The 17,554-nt window shown below is 44.7% G+C and overlaps 1 protein-coding gene across 1 annotated transcript in view; it reads left to right on the top strand.

Moving 5' to 3' along the window:
• Window positions 1-1,330: 1,330 nt before the first annotated feature.
• Window positions 1,331-17,554, top strand: part of LOC126298863 (src kinase-associated phosphoprotein 2-A-like) — a 192,910-nt gene continuing 176,686 nt past the window's right edge. Inside the window, exon 1 of the mRNA XM_049990374.1 lies at window positions 1,331-1,467. Within this exon, the coding sequence (XP_049846331.1) occupies window positions 1,434-1,467 (34 nt within the window). The 5' untranslated portion in view covers window positions 1,331-1,433. The remainder of the gene's footprint in view (window positions 1,468-17,554) is intronic.

Genomic DNA, 17,554 nt, shown 5'->3' with positions numbered 1-17,554 from the left:
CCACGTCCCTGATTTTAGCTGTCTTCTCTTGCGTCTATTGGGATTGACGTGTGATCGTTTTTTAACTCCTCTGTCTTCTTGTTCTATAGTTTTGACTTAGACGCATGTTACCTCAGTTGTTTTTGCGCTCTAAAACAAAAAAGGAGTTGAAAGTGTAATGATTTCATGTGTGTTCCACCATCACTGGTAGCAGTTACTTCTGTAAAATATCTGGGAGTCTGCGTACGGAACGATTTGAAGTGGAATGATCATATAACATTAATTGTTGGTAAGGCGGGTGCCAGGGTGAGATTCATTGGGAGAGTCCTTAGAAAATGTAGTCCATCAACAAAGGAGGTGGCTCACAAAATACCCGTTCGACCTATACTTGAGTATTGCTCATCAGTGTGGGATCCGTACCAAGTCGGGTTAAGAGAGGAGATAGAGAAGATCCAAAGAAGAGCAGCGCGTTTCGTCACAGGGTTATTTGGTAAGCGTGATGGCGTTACGGAGATGTTTAGTAAACTCAAGTGGCAGACTCTGCAAGAGGGGCGCTCTGCATCGCGGTGTAGCTTGCTGTCCAGGTTTCGAGAGGGTGCGTTTCTGGATGAGGTATCGAATATATTGCTTCTTCCTACTCATACCTCCCGAGGAGATCACGAATGTAAAATTAGAGAGATTCGAGCGCGCACGGAGGCTTTCCGGCAGTCGTTTTTCTCGCGAACCATACGTGAGTTGAACAGGAAAGGGAGGTAATGACAGTGGCACGTAAAGTGCCCTCCGCCACTCACCGTTGAGTGGCTTGCGGAGTATAAATGTAGATGTTAATGTAGACATTTCCTGGGCATAGCCGTTTTGGTAGCCAAAAACCATGCTTTACGATTTTTTAGGAACCGTCCATTCACTTAATGGTGCCTACATAAGCACATTAAGGCCCACCATGGCTAACGTATAATGCAAAAAGGACCAACCGATTTGATCGATCTGCCTAGGCTGGAGGAAGTGTGTAGTATTCAAAATTTGACCCTTTACTATAGAATAGTTACAGTAAGACGATTCCTCCGCTGGGTATACAAATGATCCGTAGCTCAAGGTCTGTCCGGAAAACTTGACCCTATCTTTCTGTCACCAACAGAAACCGAGGTATGAGCCCCAGAAAAAGTCCAGTTTTTATGCGCTGCGTTTTGGAACACGTTACCTAGCGCATGCCGTCGGTTTGTCATTTGCCAGCATCTGCGATTGTAGCTGTCATTCGGGTGAGCCGCGAGCAGCTGGTAATGCGGTGACGTCTGTAGGAAGCGGCGGAAGGAGCGCCGAGGGCGCTGCGGAAGACGCACGGGCGGCGCATGTCAAGCAGAGGCAGCGGCGGGGGCCTCCTTAATAAAGACCGCGAGGTGGGGGGCGCGGCTCGCGGCCGGCGCTGGCAGTGCGGCCCCGGCGCGCGGCCCGCAGACATGGACGACTCCGCGCTGCTGCGCCTGCTCGCGGGTGAGTCACGCTACACGTGCGCCCACATTTCCTTCTCTCTCTCACCTTCTCAGCGTGCCAAACCGTCTCGGACATAGCTCTCACTGCGACGAAAAGGCATCAGCGGTGAAGCGTTTATTACTGTGTAAAGCGCTTCATCCGCAACAGACTGTCAAACCACTGTGTGTATCGTAAAATTACTCATCTCTTCGTCATATATACACGGTGAAACGGGTATTAGTGCACTTATTTTTGCATGTGGTACCTTTATACGTACACACATCAGTGTGCTGGTTGTTTAATCTTTGCGTGTAACTGTCTTCCCATAAACACAACACGAACTTTACGACCTGATGTTTCCTGTACGATCGTAACTGCACCACTAAGTGGACTGTGCCTGTCACTATAGACTAAACGTTTTGCGCCCAAGCTTCAACACCTGATCTGCTGCCTAGGGGAAAATAAGGATTAATGGTTTACCAAAAAAATGGCTCTGAGCACTATGGGACTTAACATCTGAGATCATCAGTCCCCTAGAACTTAGAACTAATTAAACCTAACTAACCTAAGGACACCACACACATCCATGACCGAGGCAGGATTCGAACCTGCGACCGTAGCAGCAGCGCGGTTCCGAACTGAAGCGCCTAGAACCGCTCGGCCACTGCGGCCGGCAATGGTTTACCCTTGCAACGTGTGCTTGCAGATACCGACAACCTAAAAATATACTACTTCTAATAGCTACAGTTATTAGACTGCAACTGAAGTAAATAGCGGAGTAGTGTTGTACAGTACACATTCCTCGTCACAGTAGAAATATCTTCGCTTATACCCGTTACACCCGTAGATATGTGTGTGTTTTTGGTTTCTTGGGAGGATCTGGCTACTGCCTGTTGTTTCTCTTCACCAGAAAGTGCTTTGTAACATGTTTATATTACTGAGTGTGTGTCTCTCGACACAACAGCGAAATGCCGGCCAGGGTGGCCGAGCGGTTATAGACGCTAAAGTCTGGAACCTCGCAACCGCTACGGTCGCAGGTTCAAATCCTGCCTCGGGCATGGATGTGTGTGATGTCCTTAGGTTAGTTAGGTTTAAGTAGTTCTAAGTTCTAGGAGACTGATGACCTCAGATGTTAAGTCCCATAGTTCTCAGAGCCATTTGAACCATTTGAGCAACAGCGAAATGGAATAGACTGTTTCTAAGGCTAATGATGAATTTGTTTTAGGCGACGCTCACTATCTACTGTTTTACTATAGACTGTGACCAGTTTCGAAAGTGAAACTGCCAACGCCAGATGGCAATGCTCCCCCCTTGCTCCCCGCCTTCTCTGCGACTCATATGCAATTAACCCTAGATCACACTACTCTCGTAAAATTTACGATTGCAGTTGTACCTGTTCGCGGCCCTCGCCAGTCTGGTATTATCAGTATATGGGGTAAAACAGGGCATTTTGTACTTATTTTTGAGTGCGTATACCACTGGAGACTTTGTAATTAACTAGTAAATAAACTATAAATTATGACTTTCTTTATTTAAAATACGGAATAGTGAAATTTACGATAGTTTTGAAACACTGTAAATCCTCCCCCCCTTTTTTGTTCTAGGCCTAAAACCCTGTGAAAGAACGGCTAGCAGTGTCATAAACACTCTGTTTTATGTAATAGTTCTGAATTATAAACTATCAATTGCCTTAAAACAGAAGAATAACGAATCCTTTAATAAAAATCTATATACAAACGTTGTTTTCGTGGTAGTTAGCAGGTCCAGTAAACTCACGTTACTGTTGGAGAGCGAGGACTGTTGCCTGATGCAGAGATTTATCTTCGAGAAACGATGTTAGTTTCCCGCCGCTACATGCTCCATTGATTTCGTATGTGTTTCTGATCGCCCATTTTCGTCCAAACCTTACGATACACATCGAAATCGAAGAGCGGAACGGGGTGCTGTTGGTTCTGAGGAGAAACGTGTAACTAGACATCTCTCATATATTGCAGGAATCTTCGACGTGTATAGTTTCATGACTACGGATACACTGTGAAATATAGATGGCCAGACAAAATTTCTACTTCGAGCAGTATTGTTTCATGTGTAGTCGACGATCACTAATTTCTATGCAGATGCTTCAATCCCTTGGATGTAACATTTTTTTAGGCCCTCTTCTCAGTGATCATATTAGGAGAAAAAATTATTAGCCACTTGAGAAACGTTTATAGATTTCACATATATAGGATAGACGCAAAAAACCAAATAATGAAGACGAATTATATTGCACTAAGTAGTAATAGGGCTTGAGAGCTCAATAGTTACACACCAGACAACATACGCGTTTCGACTATAGCATAGCATGCAATCCTGGATTTCCGGAAGGCTTTTGACACTGTACCACACAAGCGGCTAGTAGTGAAATTGTGTGCTTATGAAATATCATCTCAGTTATGTGACTGAATTTGCGATTTCCTGTTAGTGGTCACAGTTCGTAGTAATTGACGGAAAGTCATCGAGTAAATCAAAAGTGATTTCAGGCGTTCCCCAAGGTAGTGTTATAGGCACTTTGCTGTTCCTTATCTATATAAACGATTTGAGAGACAATCTGAGCAGCCGTCTTCGGTTTTTTGCAGATGACATTATCGTTTATCGACAAATAAAGTCATCAGAAGGTCAAAACAAACTGCAAAACGATTTAGAAAAGATATCTGAATGGTGAGAAAAGTGTGAGGTCATCCACATGAGTGCTAAAAGGAAGTCGTTACACTTCGGTTACACGATAAATCAGTCTAATCTAAAAGCCGTAAAGTCAACTATATTCCCAGGTATTACGATTACGAACAACTTAAATCGGAAAGAACACACAGAAAATGTTGTGGGGAAGGCTAACCAAAGGCTGCGTTTTATTGGCAGGACACTTAGAAAATGTAACAGACCTACTAAGGAGACTGCATACACTACACTTGTCCGTCATCTTTTAGAATACTGCTGCACGGTGTGGGATCCTTACCAGATAGGACTGACGGAGTACATCGAAAAAGTTCAAAGAAAGGCAGCACGTTTTGTATTATCGCGAAATATGGGAAAGAGTGTGACAGAAATGATACAGATGATGTGCTGGAAATCATTAAAAGAAAGGAGTTTTTCGTTGCAACGGAATCTCCTCACGAAATTCCAATCACCAAATTTCTCCTCCGAATGCGAAAATATTTTGTTGACACCGACCTACATAGGGCGGAACGATCACCACGATAAAATAAGGGAAATCAGAGCTCGTGCGGAAAGATATAGGTGTTCATTCTTTCCGCGCGCTATACGAGATTGGAACAATAGAGAATTGTGAAGGTGGTTGGATGAACCCTCTGCCAGGCACTTAAATGTGATTTGCAGAGGAGCCATGTATATGTAGATAGCGCTTAACCCAACTTCCACTTAGGGCATTTCTTCTTTAGCACGTTAGGAATAATAGGTAACGCCATGCACCAAGAGTAAGAAACGTTTTAATGTGTGTCGCATAAGGAATAATTCAGGGAAACACTGTGGTTACGAATATGAAGAATTTATTTGTACCTATTAAGCAAGGCAAAGCTAGCAGATTGTATTAGGAAAAAGTAGTTCATATGGCCCTATAGCCGATACTCTTTGTTGTAGTTTGTCCTCTTCGATCATCCCATATGTAAGTTAATTATCAGACTGTAGTTATCGATGTCCGTTTCCTGTGTGATACAAATGGGCTGCGACACTAGCAGGTGAAACACACAGAATTTGCGAATCGTCGTTGGGTTGTTGAGGGCAGCGGTCGGCGGTTGGGCCTGGGTGTGCTGCCAGGCAGCGCCCGTCGCCTCGCTTAATTAAGGAGACCGGCGCATGACGTATCCGACCCGTGCGCCGCAGCTTCGGCCGAGCGTCGTGTCGGCAGTCCGCAGCCGGCGCACGCCGCGGTCTCACGCAGCTCCACTGCCCGCCACGGACTCTGCTGCTCGCCCCGTTCCCCGCTACAACGCACGATATCTCCCCTCCTACTTTTGTTTGTGAGCAACATCTGCAAGCCCGGAGTTCTTATCCGCTACTGCCACGAGCAAATTTTCAAAACAACCTAGCGTCAGTCATCATCGTTAAGGATTGGGTCTTTTCGTCCTCTCCGAATCCTTCAAAACTGTCCAAGCCATCTCTTCATTGGTCTCCCTTAACATCTTTTTCCTCTTTGTCTATATTATTGGTTTAGTGGTTCTTGCATCTGAGGTAAGGTTTATACGTTCTATCCATCTTAACTGATATTGTTTTATTGTATCAGTTATTTATTACGTATTCAGTTGAACTCGGATGTCATTTCTCTTTCTATCCATTAAAGTATATCCAGTCACGTATCTAAGGAATGTCGTTTCACACAATGTTCTGCTTATAGTTCCACGGAAATAATCAAACAGGTGTAACCTAATTTATATTTCATTATTTGCACCATATGTAATGCTGTACCCTGAATATTTAAATGTATTAACTTGCTCTGTGATTTGCTTGTCAATTTCGAACTTAACTTGGGTGGGCAGGTGTCATAAAAATGCCACTTTTTTTCTCTTCGTAACGGAGAAGTTCAGATTGTAATATCTGATTATTATACCTAAACAAACAACAGTTTCTTGTAGGACATTTTACTGGTTTTGGCAACAGAAAGAAGTTGTTTGGTATCTAAACCACAAGCGGAAGGACCGCAGAATTGTTTCAAATTTCAGGTGCGAAAATATTAGACACTGAACTACGGAAGCACTACCACCAGACTAACCAACATGTGATGTTTTCACCACACTGCTCGGAACTTGGAAATGGCCCCATACTCTGCAGATAACTGGAACGATTATGTCGCAGGATGCTTTTCATGAGCTCGATATAGCACTATATGCCAGTTTCATTCAGTTTCGAAACGCGAGAAGCTCACTGTCTATATTCGAGACCACCCATTAAATTAAACTAACCTCATCCCTCCCTATCGGATTGTAGTTACAGAACGTTGTTAGCTCACTGGTAACCAGCACTCAAAATATTTTAAAGTAGACCTCTGTGGTCCGCCCCGGTAGCTGAGTGGTCAGCGTGGCGGTCTGTCACGCCAAGGGGCCCGGGTTCTATTCCCGGCTGGGTTGCAGATTTTCTCCGCTCAGGGACTGGGTGTTGTGTTGTTCTCATTATCATTTCATCATCGTCAGTGGAAGGCAATGGGAAACCACCACAGGAATCACTTCCCTAGACGCTCATGCGGTGGACCTATCTGACGAGGCTTCCCCCGTGACAAGACCTACTGTAAGGCAGAACACAAAGTTAAACTTAGACCTTTAATATTTGTGACGTTCTCTTGTGATTTGAAAACCAGCGAAGGATGGCAGTGGTTAAGACATAGGGCTCAAAGAAAGAGCAACCGGTTGAAACCGCCTCATGGCATTCCTGATTTAGATTTTCCGTGGTTTCATTAAATGACTTCAAAGAAACGAAGGGAGATTAACATTTAACGCCCCGTCGACGTAGAGATCATTTGAGACCGAGCACAAAGTGGAAATGGACAGTAAGTGAAATGAACACATTGCCTTACAAAGGAACTAACCCGATGTTCGATTTATTCTTAAGAAAACCAAGGAAAAACTTGGTCTAGACGGCAATTTTAACTTCGTTCCTTCCTAATAGGAGTTGGCTGGTGCCTTAACTACTACGCCACCTCTCGTCTTAGGCGAATGGCGAAATGGTTCTTTGATAACTACTTTAGGACAAACTCCAAAAGCACATTGCCAATATTCTTCCAGTATCCTATTAATGAAACGACGACAACCACTTTTTAAACTTATATGATGGTTCAGTCTATTATCTACGCACATTGTTACTGAGATATACATACGTGCGTGGGTGTAGAGCAATATTTTAGTTTTCTACATGTAAATCTAGTTGTTCACTGGTCTAAAATTATTTCGAAGCCTTACAGGATACTGACACAGTTTAATTGGGATTATTACACTGCTGAAAAAAATGCAACACCAACAAGAACTGTGTTCAGTTGCACCCGGGTATAATACACTGAGGTAACAGAAGTGGTGGGATAGCGATATGCACATATGCAGAGAGGGCAGTATAGCGTACACAAGGTATAAAAGGGCAGTGCGTTGGTGGGGCTGTCATTTATGCCCAGGTGATCCACGCGATTATGGTCGCAGGGCGCGAATTAAGACTTCGAACGTGGAATGATATTTGGAGCTAGCTGTATCGGGCATTCAGTTTCGAAAATCGTTAGGGAATTCAATATTTGGAGATTCTCTGTCTCAAGAGTGTGCCGAGAATAACAAATTTCAGGCGTTACCTCTAATTACGGACAACGCAGTGGCCGACGGCCTTTACTTTACCGAGAACATAGGCCTTTGCGTAGAGTTGTCAGTCTTAACACACAAGCAACATTGCGTGAAATAACCACAGAAATCAACGTGGGACGTACGACGAAAGTATCCGTTAGGACAGTGCGGCGGAATCTGGTGTTAATGGACTATGGCAGCAGATGACCGACGCGAGTGCCTTTGCAACAGCACGACATTGCTCCCAGCGTCTTTCCTGGGTTCGTAACGATATCGGGTGGATCCCAGACGACTGGAAAACCGGCGGCTGGTCAGAGTACTCATTTAATTTGGTAAGAGCTGATGGCAGGGTTAGTGTGTGGCACAGACCCCACGAATCCATGGAACCAAGTTGTCAACAAGGAGCTGTGCATGCCGGTGGTGACACTATAATGGTATGGGCTGTGTTTACATGGTGTGGATTGGGTCCTCTGGTCCAACTGAACCTATCGTTGACTGGAAATAATTATGTTTGGCTACTTGGAGACCATTTGCAGCCTTTCATGTACTTAATGTTCCTAAACAATGATGGAATTTTTATGGATGACAATGTGCCACGTCACCGGGCCGCAGTTGTTTACGACTGATTTGAAGAACTTTCTTGACAGTTCGATCGATTGACATGGCTACCCATATCTCTCGACATGAACCGCATCGAACATTTATGGGGCATAATCGAGAGGTCAGTTCGTGCACGAAATCCTGCACCGGCAACTCTTTAGCAATCATTGACAGCTGTAAAGGCAACAGGGTCAATATTTCTGCAGTGGGCTTTCAACGACTTTTTGAGTCCATGCCGCATAAAGTTGCTGCACTACGCCGGGCAGGAGGGGTCCGACAGGATGTTTGGAGGTATCCCATGACTTCTGTCACCTCAGTTTGTGTGGATGTTGAGGGGCTGTAGTGTTAGTGACTGATTTGTCACGACCATCGACGATAAGATGGCACTCAGGAGGCCTGTCTGTGCACCCTCTGCGATGAATCTGCAGGCAACAACGGCACTGAGTTTAATGATAAACAGCGTTTGTAACATTTTATGTAGAATACAACCATGCCCCACTGGAGAGTACATACTCCTGTTGAAGAGGTTCAGCCGTGTGAAAGGGATCGCACTGTGGGTCTGCAGGATGCTGGATGGACGTATCGATGGATTGCTGTACAGTATACCGATGTGTGTCGTTGCTTTCAGTAGTTGTCGGTGGAACATTCCCACACCTGTAGACCTGATTCTCGATGTCCACGTAGTGTAGATACACATAAAATCGACGCATTATGCGAACAGCGATCGACGACTAAACGTCATCCAGGGACGAAATCTGGGCACATCCTGTATCATCAAGAACCATTTGGAACCGCCTGCTTGCAGCTGGATGACATGTCTCTGGCGAAGCTGCCACTGACACCACGACGCCGCCAAGCATGGCTACTCTGGAGTCGTGAAAGAGTTGACTGGACAGTCGAATGGCACTTCGTCGTCTTCAGTGACAAGGTTCTGTCTGTAAGCCACTGATGGACATACAAGTGTATGGCGTAGACCTGGCGAACCTGTTTCAGAGTGCCTTCGCCCACAACACACAGGTACCATCTCAGGCTTCGTGGTGTGGGGGACCATCAGTTACAACTCGCAGTCACTTTCGGTATTTCATCAGGGCAAAGTGACCAGAGCCCATTACAATGCACAGGTGCTCACCGTGCTACTGCCAGTTTCTTGGCAGGAAGTTGACGTACTTTTTCTAGAGGTCAGAGCACCTCCACATACGTCTGCTGCAACTCAACGTTCTCTTTGTGGTACACAAAAGCTGCCCTGGCCAGCAAGATCACCAGATATGTCACCAGCTGAACACGTACGAGAATGCTGAAGCGGAAACTTACACGTTCTCCAGGGCCTGTAAAAACAAAGATGTTTGGGGCAATCTACGGCAGAATGCCATTCGGCAGCTTTCTGATCGTTTCCATGGGGAAATACAAGCCAGCCTTGCCGTATACTGGCTCTTGGTGCGACCGTTTGGACACCCTTTATTGAGACATGAGTGTCTCATTTGGTCTGAATTTATCATATACTTCTACAGTGATGAACTGCCTGTCACCTCACTTATCGATGAAACGACCTTACCCTCTGAGGCTCGCCTTTATCTGAATATATAATATACATATCTCCTCCGTCTGGTGGGACTGGTAGGCTGCTACACTTGAAGTTCACATTTGACTACAGCGCTGGTGAAGGAATCCAGCGGACTGAAAGGTAAGAAATACTGAAACACAAGAGGCCTATTTGTAACCAACGAGCACACAGATTTTGAGTGTAGAGTTCAGGAGGTCGTTTTTTGCGAATTTTTCTCTAAATTTCATCTGACTATTTTCCATTCAAGAATCTGATAATGCAATTTTCAGTTTAACTTCGACTCCATACATGCATTGGGGGGCTGCTTGTCATATCACTTCTTATTTGTTCTAAAACTAGCGTAATGGTCTGCCCGAGAATGAGGGATCTGGTTCATGTCGACGAATTCATGATGACCTTTGCAGGGGAACGTTCGACCATGTGAACACATGAGGGAGGTGAATCTGTGGTTAAGGCATTAGACTGCAGTCGAGGGGAGCGAAGTTCAAACAAATTTTCAGAATTATGTTTTCTGTGATTTTTAAATGTTTTCGCTATTTGAATTCCTACTGCGGTAGTAGGCCCGATAGCAGCAACCAAGTCACCGCTCTGCGTTTACAAATTGAAAAAGAATACAAAAGCACATTTTAAGACGAAAAACGGTGATAGGCGTTAATCAATGTTACTGATGTGCCATTTTATCAGTAATGGTAGTGGTAGTGCTATCGAGGACGGAAACTGTACTTTAGGAATACATGTGTGGAAATTATTGGAGAGGAAGGAATAGACTGTTGAGGCATAGCAATTAGGAGATGAGGAGGAATTCATTTCGGTAAGATGAGGGTGGGTAGAACCTTCGTTACATTCGGAACAGGTTCGACACTAATGGAATGAGTGATCCCAAATTTACTTCATCGTCTGAGAGAGCCAGGAGATTAAACCTGGGAAATGGAGTGTTTGAAGATGAGAGGCAGACGAGGTATACTGACAAATGCACAACAGCAGAATGGGTTCTCAACGATGAGGGATACGATGATGCGTGGGACTCAAGTCTATGGGAGACGTAGGACAGGCGAAGAAGCCCTAGCGTTTGAGGTGGTCTCGGAACTTTTTGAACTGATAAAAGATAGAGATGCGAAAAGATAGTCCAATACAGAAGCGTATTGGAGATGGTCTGGAGTGAGAGTTAGAACTTGGGAGGACTAGAGGTCGTTCACTTGTGTGAGAGTGAAGCGCATGAGGGTCTTGTGTATATGGATGATCGTTACACCATTTGTTAGTTTTAGGGCAATTTGGGGTTGCATTTATATCGTTAGTGGATAGGACCCCAAGTTACTTTTTGATCAATTGTTAGTGTTAGGTATTTTAGCTCTTTCATTTAGTGGACTGCACAGTTAAGACTCTTAGGTAAGGTATGTAGGATGGAGTGCACTTGCAATTTTTCTATGATTGGTACCTGAGTTTTACCGAGGTTTTCAACGTTCCCATAACTCAAGGCAAATAGAATGAGCTTTCTTAGAAAGGCCACAGCTGATTTCTTATTGATTCATTGTTCAATCTGAGTTTCTGTCCAGTATATAAGGATCCTGTTGTCGATGGGACTTTAAATACTAAAATAGGGTACGGCTAGCAGAACTAAGCCTGCCTTAAGCTCTGTTTCGCTGCTATCTGGCTAATGCCGCAGTAGATTCATTGACTGTTATCTACGTCTACATCTACAGCTACACTGCGTTAGCGACCCTACGTGTGTGACGGAGAGTACTTCTGGTACCACTGTCTCATCCCCCCCTCCCCTGTTCCATTGGCAAATGGTGCGTGGTGTCTGTCGGTAAGCCTCAGTATTTGCTCTAATTCCTCGGATATTCTGGTTGTGGTTATTTCGCGTGACGTATGCGATAGGAAATAATTTGTTTCCCAACTCTTCCCAGAACATGATCTCTCGAAATTTCGGCAGTAAACCTCTCCGTGATACATAACGCCTCTCTTGTACCGTTTGCCACTCGGGTTTGTTGAACATCTCCGCAACGCTCTCAAACCAACTAAACGACCCCGTGACGAAGCGAGTCGCTCTTCGTTGGATCTTGTATATCTGCTCTACTTATCCAGTCTAGTGCGGCTTCCAGACTGATTAGCTATACTCAATAATCGGTCGAACAAACATTTTCTAAGCCACTTCTCTCTTGTATAAGTTACAGTTTCTTAAGATTATTCTCATGCATCTCATTCTGGCATCTGCTTTTCTTACTACTTGTTTCATGTTGTCACTTCAGTGTAGCTCGCTTCGGATGGTTACTGCTACGTATTTCATGGCGGTTATTGTTTCCAGTGATTTGTCACAAATAGTGTAGTTGTATATCAGTGAATATCTTCTCCAGTTTATGCGCAAAATGTTACATTTCTTTACGGTTAGGGCAACTTCCAGCCCCTGCACGCCTTGCTGCAGTTCACTGCTTACAGACCACCGCATCATCTGAAAACAGTCTCGTGAAGCTTCCGACGTTACCCGATGGATTATTTATATTTTGTCTATAAACCGTAACAACCTATCACCCTTCTTTTGGGTACTCCTGCAATTACCTTGACATCTGTCGATTTTGTTCCGTTAAACGTGATCTGTTAAGTTCTATCTATAAAAAGTTTTGAATCAAGTCACATATCTTGTTCGGCATGCGATAAACTCGTATTTTTTTCACGAAACGACGTATGGAACTGTACCAGATACCTTTCTGAAGTCTGGGAACATTACCTCAACCTGAGCCCCGATATCTACAGCGCTCTGGAACTCGTGGAGGAACAGAGCGAGCCGAGTTTCGCAAGATCTGTAATGCAGAGTACATGTTGATTATTATACAAGAGATTTTCGTACGCAAAAAACTGCATAAAATTTGAGCACAAAAGATGTTCAACAGTTTCATGACAGATTGACGTCTGAAATAAAGGCCAATATTTATGTGAGTCTGTCCTACGACCCTTCTTGAAAATGGCAACGACATGGGCCTCTTTTTAGTCGCTAGGTACCCTTCGTTGCTCCAGCGACCTACGATCAATTGCTGCTAGAAGGGAACATTATCTTTTGCATAACCTCTGTAGAATCTAACAGGCATCTCAACCTGATGCAGATGCCTTTCCACTAATTTTAGATTGAAATTGCTTTTTTATTCCGATATCGGTTATCTCAAGATTTGCTATTCCGGCGCGCGTGTGGTGATTGAAAGGGGAAAGACCAGTTTCAGTAATTCGCCCTTCTCTCTGTAGTCTTCCGTTTCGGTGCTTGTATAATCAATGAGTGACTGAATAGACGATCAGCTTACTGATTTTACGTAAGACCAAAATTTATTAAGGTTATTACTCAGATCGGTTTGCTAAATTTTGCATTCAAATTCATTGAAAGCTTCTCTCATTGCTCTCCTTACGCTCTTTTCCACTTCGTTCAGCTTTTGTTTGTAACCTAGGTTTTGGTTTAAATGGTTCAAATGGTTCTGAGCACTATGGGACTTAACATCTGTGGTTATCAGTCCCCTAGAACTTAGAACTACTTAAACGTAACTAACCTAAGGACTTCACACACATCCATGCCCGAGGCAGGATTCGAACCTGCGACCGTAGCAGTCGCGCGGTTCCGGACTGTGCGCCTAGAACCGCTGGACCACGGCGGCCGGCCCTAGGTTTTGACTTTACTTAAATCTGTGATGAAGCTCTCTCTGCTTTCGTAGAAACTTTCTATTACGGCTATTAAATCACGGTTAGTTTTTCCTGCCACTTAAAAATTGTTCAGAAAACACTTGTTTAAGGCATATTGAAAGATGGTTTTGAATTTTACCCATTTGTGCCGCGCAGAGTGGCCGCGCGGTTTGAGGCGTCCTGTCACGGTCTGCGCGGCCCCTCCCGCCGGAGGTTCGAGTCCTCCCTCGGACCTGGGCGTGTGTGTTGTTCTTAGAGTAAGTTAGTTTAATTAGTGTGTAAGTCTAGGGACGATGACCTATGCAGTTTGGTCTCTTAGGAATTCACACACATTTAATTTACCCAGATGTGCTCCAAATATTTGTCATTAGAACTGAGTATTTGATGTTGATCACTCATATACTCTGAAATTTGTTTCCTGTCACTCTTGCTAAACAAATGTTTTCCTAATTTCTCAGCATTCCTTATAACATCCACACACGTAGTTGTTGATGCTATAATAGCTTTATGATCACTGATGCCGTCCTCTACGTTAACTCATTCGGGGTCTAAGACATTACTCTCAAAATATAGCTCTCTATCTGCTCAAAGTAATTTTCAGACAAGACACAAAAACTACTGTCCCATGAACCTCACAAGTCCCTGGTACCAGATTTGATCGCATGACTCTCCCATTCTAGAGCTAACAAATTGAAGTCTCCTTCTATCACAATAACGTGATCAGAAAACTTATTCACGTTATTCTGAAAGTTATCTCTGAAGCGCTCTTCCACTACTGCTCATGCGCACGTGGCCTATAAAAGCATCTGGTTATCATGTTTCACCCGTCTTTGACGTGTTACTTCACCAGATTATTTCATTTTCTGTATCCGTGATAATCTCACTAGATATTATCGAATTCTTTAATACGGCGCCAGTAGTGGCTTCTAACCTATCGGTGTGGTGATCGTTGCTGCCTCTGGTTTCAACCACCTTTCTATTCTCAATACTATCTGGATATTATTGTCCAAGATAAGTGATACTAACTCTGGGACCTTATAATTGATGCTCCTGGAGTTTCCTAATATCATAACTCTTTTATATTTCCAGCTTGTGAGGACAAACGTTCTGTCATAACAATGTGGCTGATCTGCCTCAGAATTTGGCAGAAAATTCATCACTGATCCCAAGGGAAAAAGGGGAGTGGTCCTCTAATCTAACAAGTCCCTTGTACTCGCCACACGTACTCCGCTACTACAGAATCCGCTTCCTGCACGTTGTGCGCACCTGACCCATTGAAGGATGCTCTACTGTTTTCTGCCCAATGACGGAGGTCTAGAAATGCACAACCGATATCGTCACAGAATCATCTGAGAGTTTGGTTTAGACATTCCACAAACCAGAGAACTCGGCTCTGGGTACGATGCTACTGATAGCGAGCTGAGCTTGCACCCCGTGTGTGATGCTAACTGTCTTCACCAAATCAGTCAACACCAGAAGGCTGCGGAGGATGGCCTCATGTTCCAAGCGGCAGAATCATTCTTGTTGATTTCAGCCACGAACTGCAACCGGGTGCATCTACTGCTTTCGATAACAGCCGGCAGAGCCTCTTCCATGTCCCGGATGAGACACTTCCGCAAAAATACCCAGTGCACAACTGCATTCTTTCCCAGCCTGCCTGCTATTTCCCTTAGGGCCTCTATTACGCACCTAACGTTGGAAGTCCCAAATGACTAGCGTACTCACACACTGCACTTGTCTGGCCTGGACAGAAAAATCGGAGACTGGCCCAACTGGAGAGGCATCCCGTGCTGGCTAAATTGTGTTGTCAACACTGGGTCGCACCTGGTACTTGTTATTAAGTTGTGAGGAGGCAGCCATGCGTCTATTTCGCTTCGCACTTACACCGTCTGCTCAAAGACACGAGAACCCACCACTGGCCTTAATCACCCTCGAGAGAATACAGCGCGGCCTGAAACTGCGTATCGGAAGATGCAGTGACAACGTGATTTACAGTGGATTCCAACGACACCACAGGTGTTTCAGCTTTAGCCAGTGGTACCTCAGTGTTGTTGCAGCTTTGAGCAGTAGCCCGAAGCCTCTCGGCTGTGGCCAACGCAGTTTCCAGCTGTTTCCCAGCAGCGGTCAATTCTCCTTGTGTTCACACACATAAGCACAGTCCCTGTCAGTTCCGTACTGTTTAAAAAAATGTAAAATATAAACAAAGGGCTCAGGACTAATTGAGAAAGAACAGAGACGTCAGAAAGACATAACATTACATGACTGCAGATCTACTCAGGTTCGGATGCGTGATAAAAACACTAGCTCTAAAATCTGCCCTACAAATTTCTGACTGCACGAAGCTCCCAAAACCCGCAAGCCCTCCCTTAAAACAAAAATAAATGACCCGCACATAGACATACGTTAACTAACACAAAAGCTAATACAAGAAAAAAAATACGCAAGCACTTTTGAGAAGTACACTCATCGTCATAAAAACAGCTGCACCTAAAAGGATATGACCGATCCACAGCAAACTGGGTGATGTAAGTTGTACACCGTAGCTATGCCAATGAATACTTTTCCAGGTTCGGCTGTGCTGTGGGGGAACGTGAGTGGTGCCATGATGTCGTGACCATCGGTTGATATTCGAGGATTATTCGGAAAGTAAGCTCCGATCGGTCGCGAAATGGAAACCACAGAGAAAATGAAAAAGTTTTATTTGCAACAGTTTACTACATCTTCCAGCTACTTCTCTACATAGTCGCTACTCCGACTTGGACATTTGTCGTAGCGATGTACCAACTTTCCAGTAGCCTCGTAATAAAAGACAGCCGCCTATGCTTTCCGCCACTTCTATACGGTGGCTTGCAGTTAGCTCTCTGTGCCAAAACGTTGTCTTCACGGCCAGCGGTTCATGTGAGATGAGATGAACATGAGAGGGCGCCAAGTCCAGGCTGTATGGTGGGTGATCAAACACTACCCATCGAAAACTCTGCAGGGGTGTCCTCCTTTCCCCTGGAGTGTGCGGCCGAGAATTGTTATGAAGAATGAAATGCATGACAGGTACTTTATCTGAGGTTGCATGAAATCAGACGAACCTCGCAACGGGCACCCATACTTGGAGGGAACTCTATTGTTCTAGGCATATTTACGTTCTCACTGTTTGCCCAGAACTGAAAACAGTGAAGTGACGCGGTCGTCAGGAATACTAGAGACACTGCCCAACACTTCTATGCAAAGCTTCAGCGGATTTTCACTGTCGTTTCCATTTCACGACCCATCGGACCTTCCTTTCTGAATAGCCCTCGTAAGAGAGCCCCAAGCGGTCGTGCTGATCAGTACGACAGCGGGTACCGCTACTAGAGCTTCACCTCAACTTGTGCTACGCCCAGGAGACAGACGTTTCCCAAGCTAGAAGAGTTTCAGAGGAACCGTGTTGTGAGACAGAGGTGGGCTGTGCGGCCCTGTCGTATTGTGCGCCACACCGTTCGTACGGATACCATCATTACCCATTGTTGGCGGCTACGGATACAGGAGGGCATGCATGCACGACATGTAGGATCAGGACGTCTGTTATACAAGGTGAGTCACTAACTATTGCCACCAAGAATAACTCGGAAACTGTGATAGCAGCTGAAAAGTTTGTGGGACAAATTTGCACGGGACAACGGAGGCGATAATATGACGTTGGTTTTTGTTGCTAGGTGGGGTCGCTTCAGAAACATGAAGCTCAACTTTGTTTTTTTAAATGAGGTGTTATAGATTGGTACTTTTTCCTGATAGCGACTGTCGAGACGAATCCAATGATGTGTAACAGTAAGGTCTTTGAAGTTCAACGAAGGTCAAAAAATTGGCATGAACGTCCACTTACAGAAGGTGTTCGAAGTGATGACTATTGGTATCAATGTAGTGCTGCAATATTCTTATCATGGGTTGAGTGGTATCCCTTACTACTTCGGCACTTATCGAAGCACATGCTATGACAATTCTCTCTCGT

This window comes from Schistocerca gregaria, chromosome X (genome assembly GCF_023897955.1).
Source record: "Schistocerca gregaria isolate iqSchGreg1 chromosome X, iqSchGreg1.2, whole genome shotgun sequence".
NCBI classification, from domain to species: Eukaryota; Metazoa; Arthropoda; class Insecta; order Orthoptera; family Acrididae; genus Schistocerca; species Schistocerca gregaria.
Note: the sequence above shows the minus strand (reverse complement) of the source record. Positions and strands in the feature narration are given on the sequence as shown.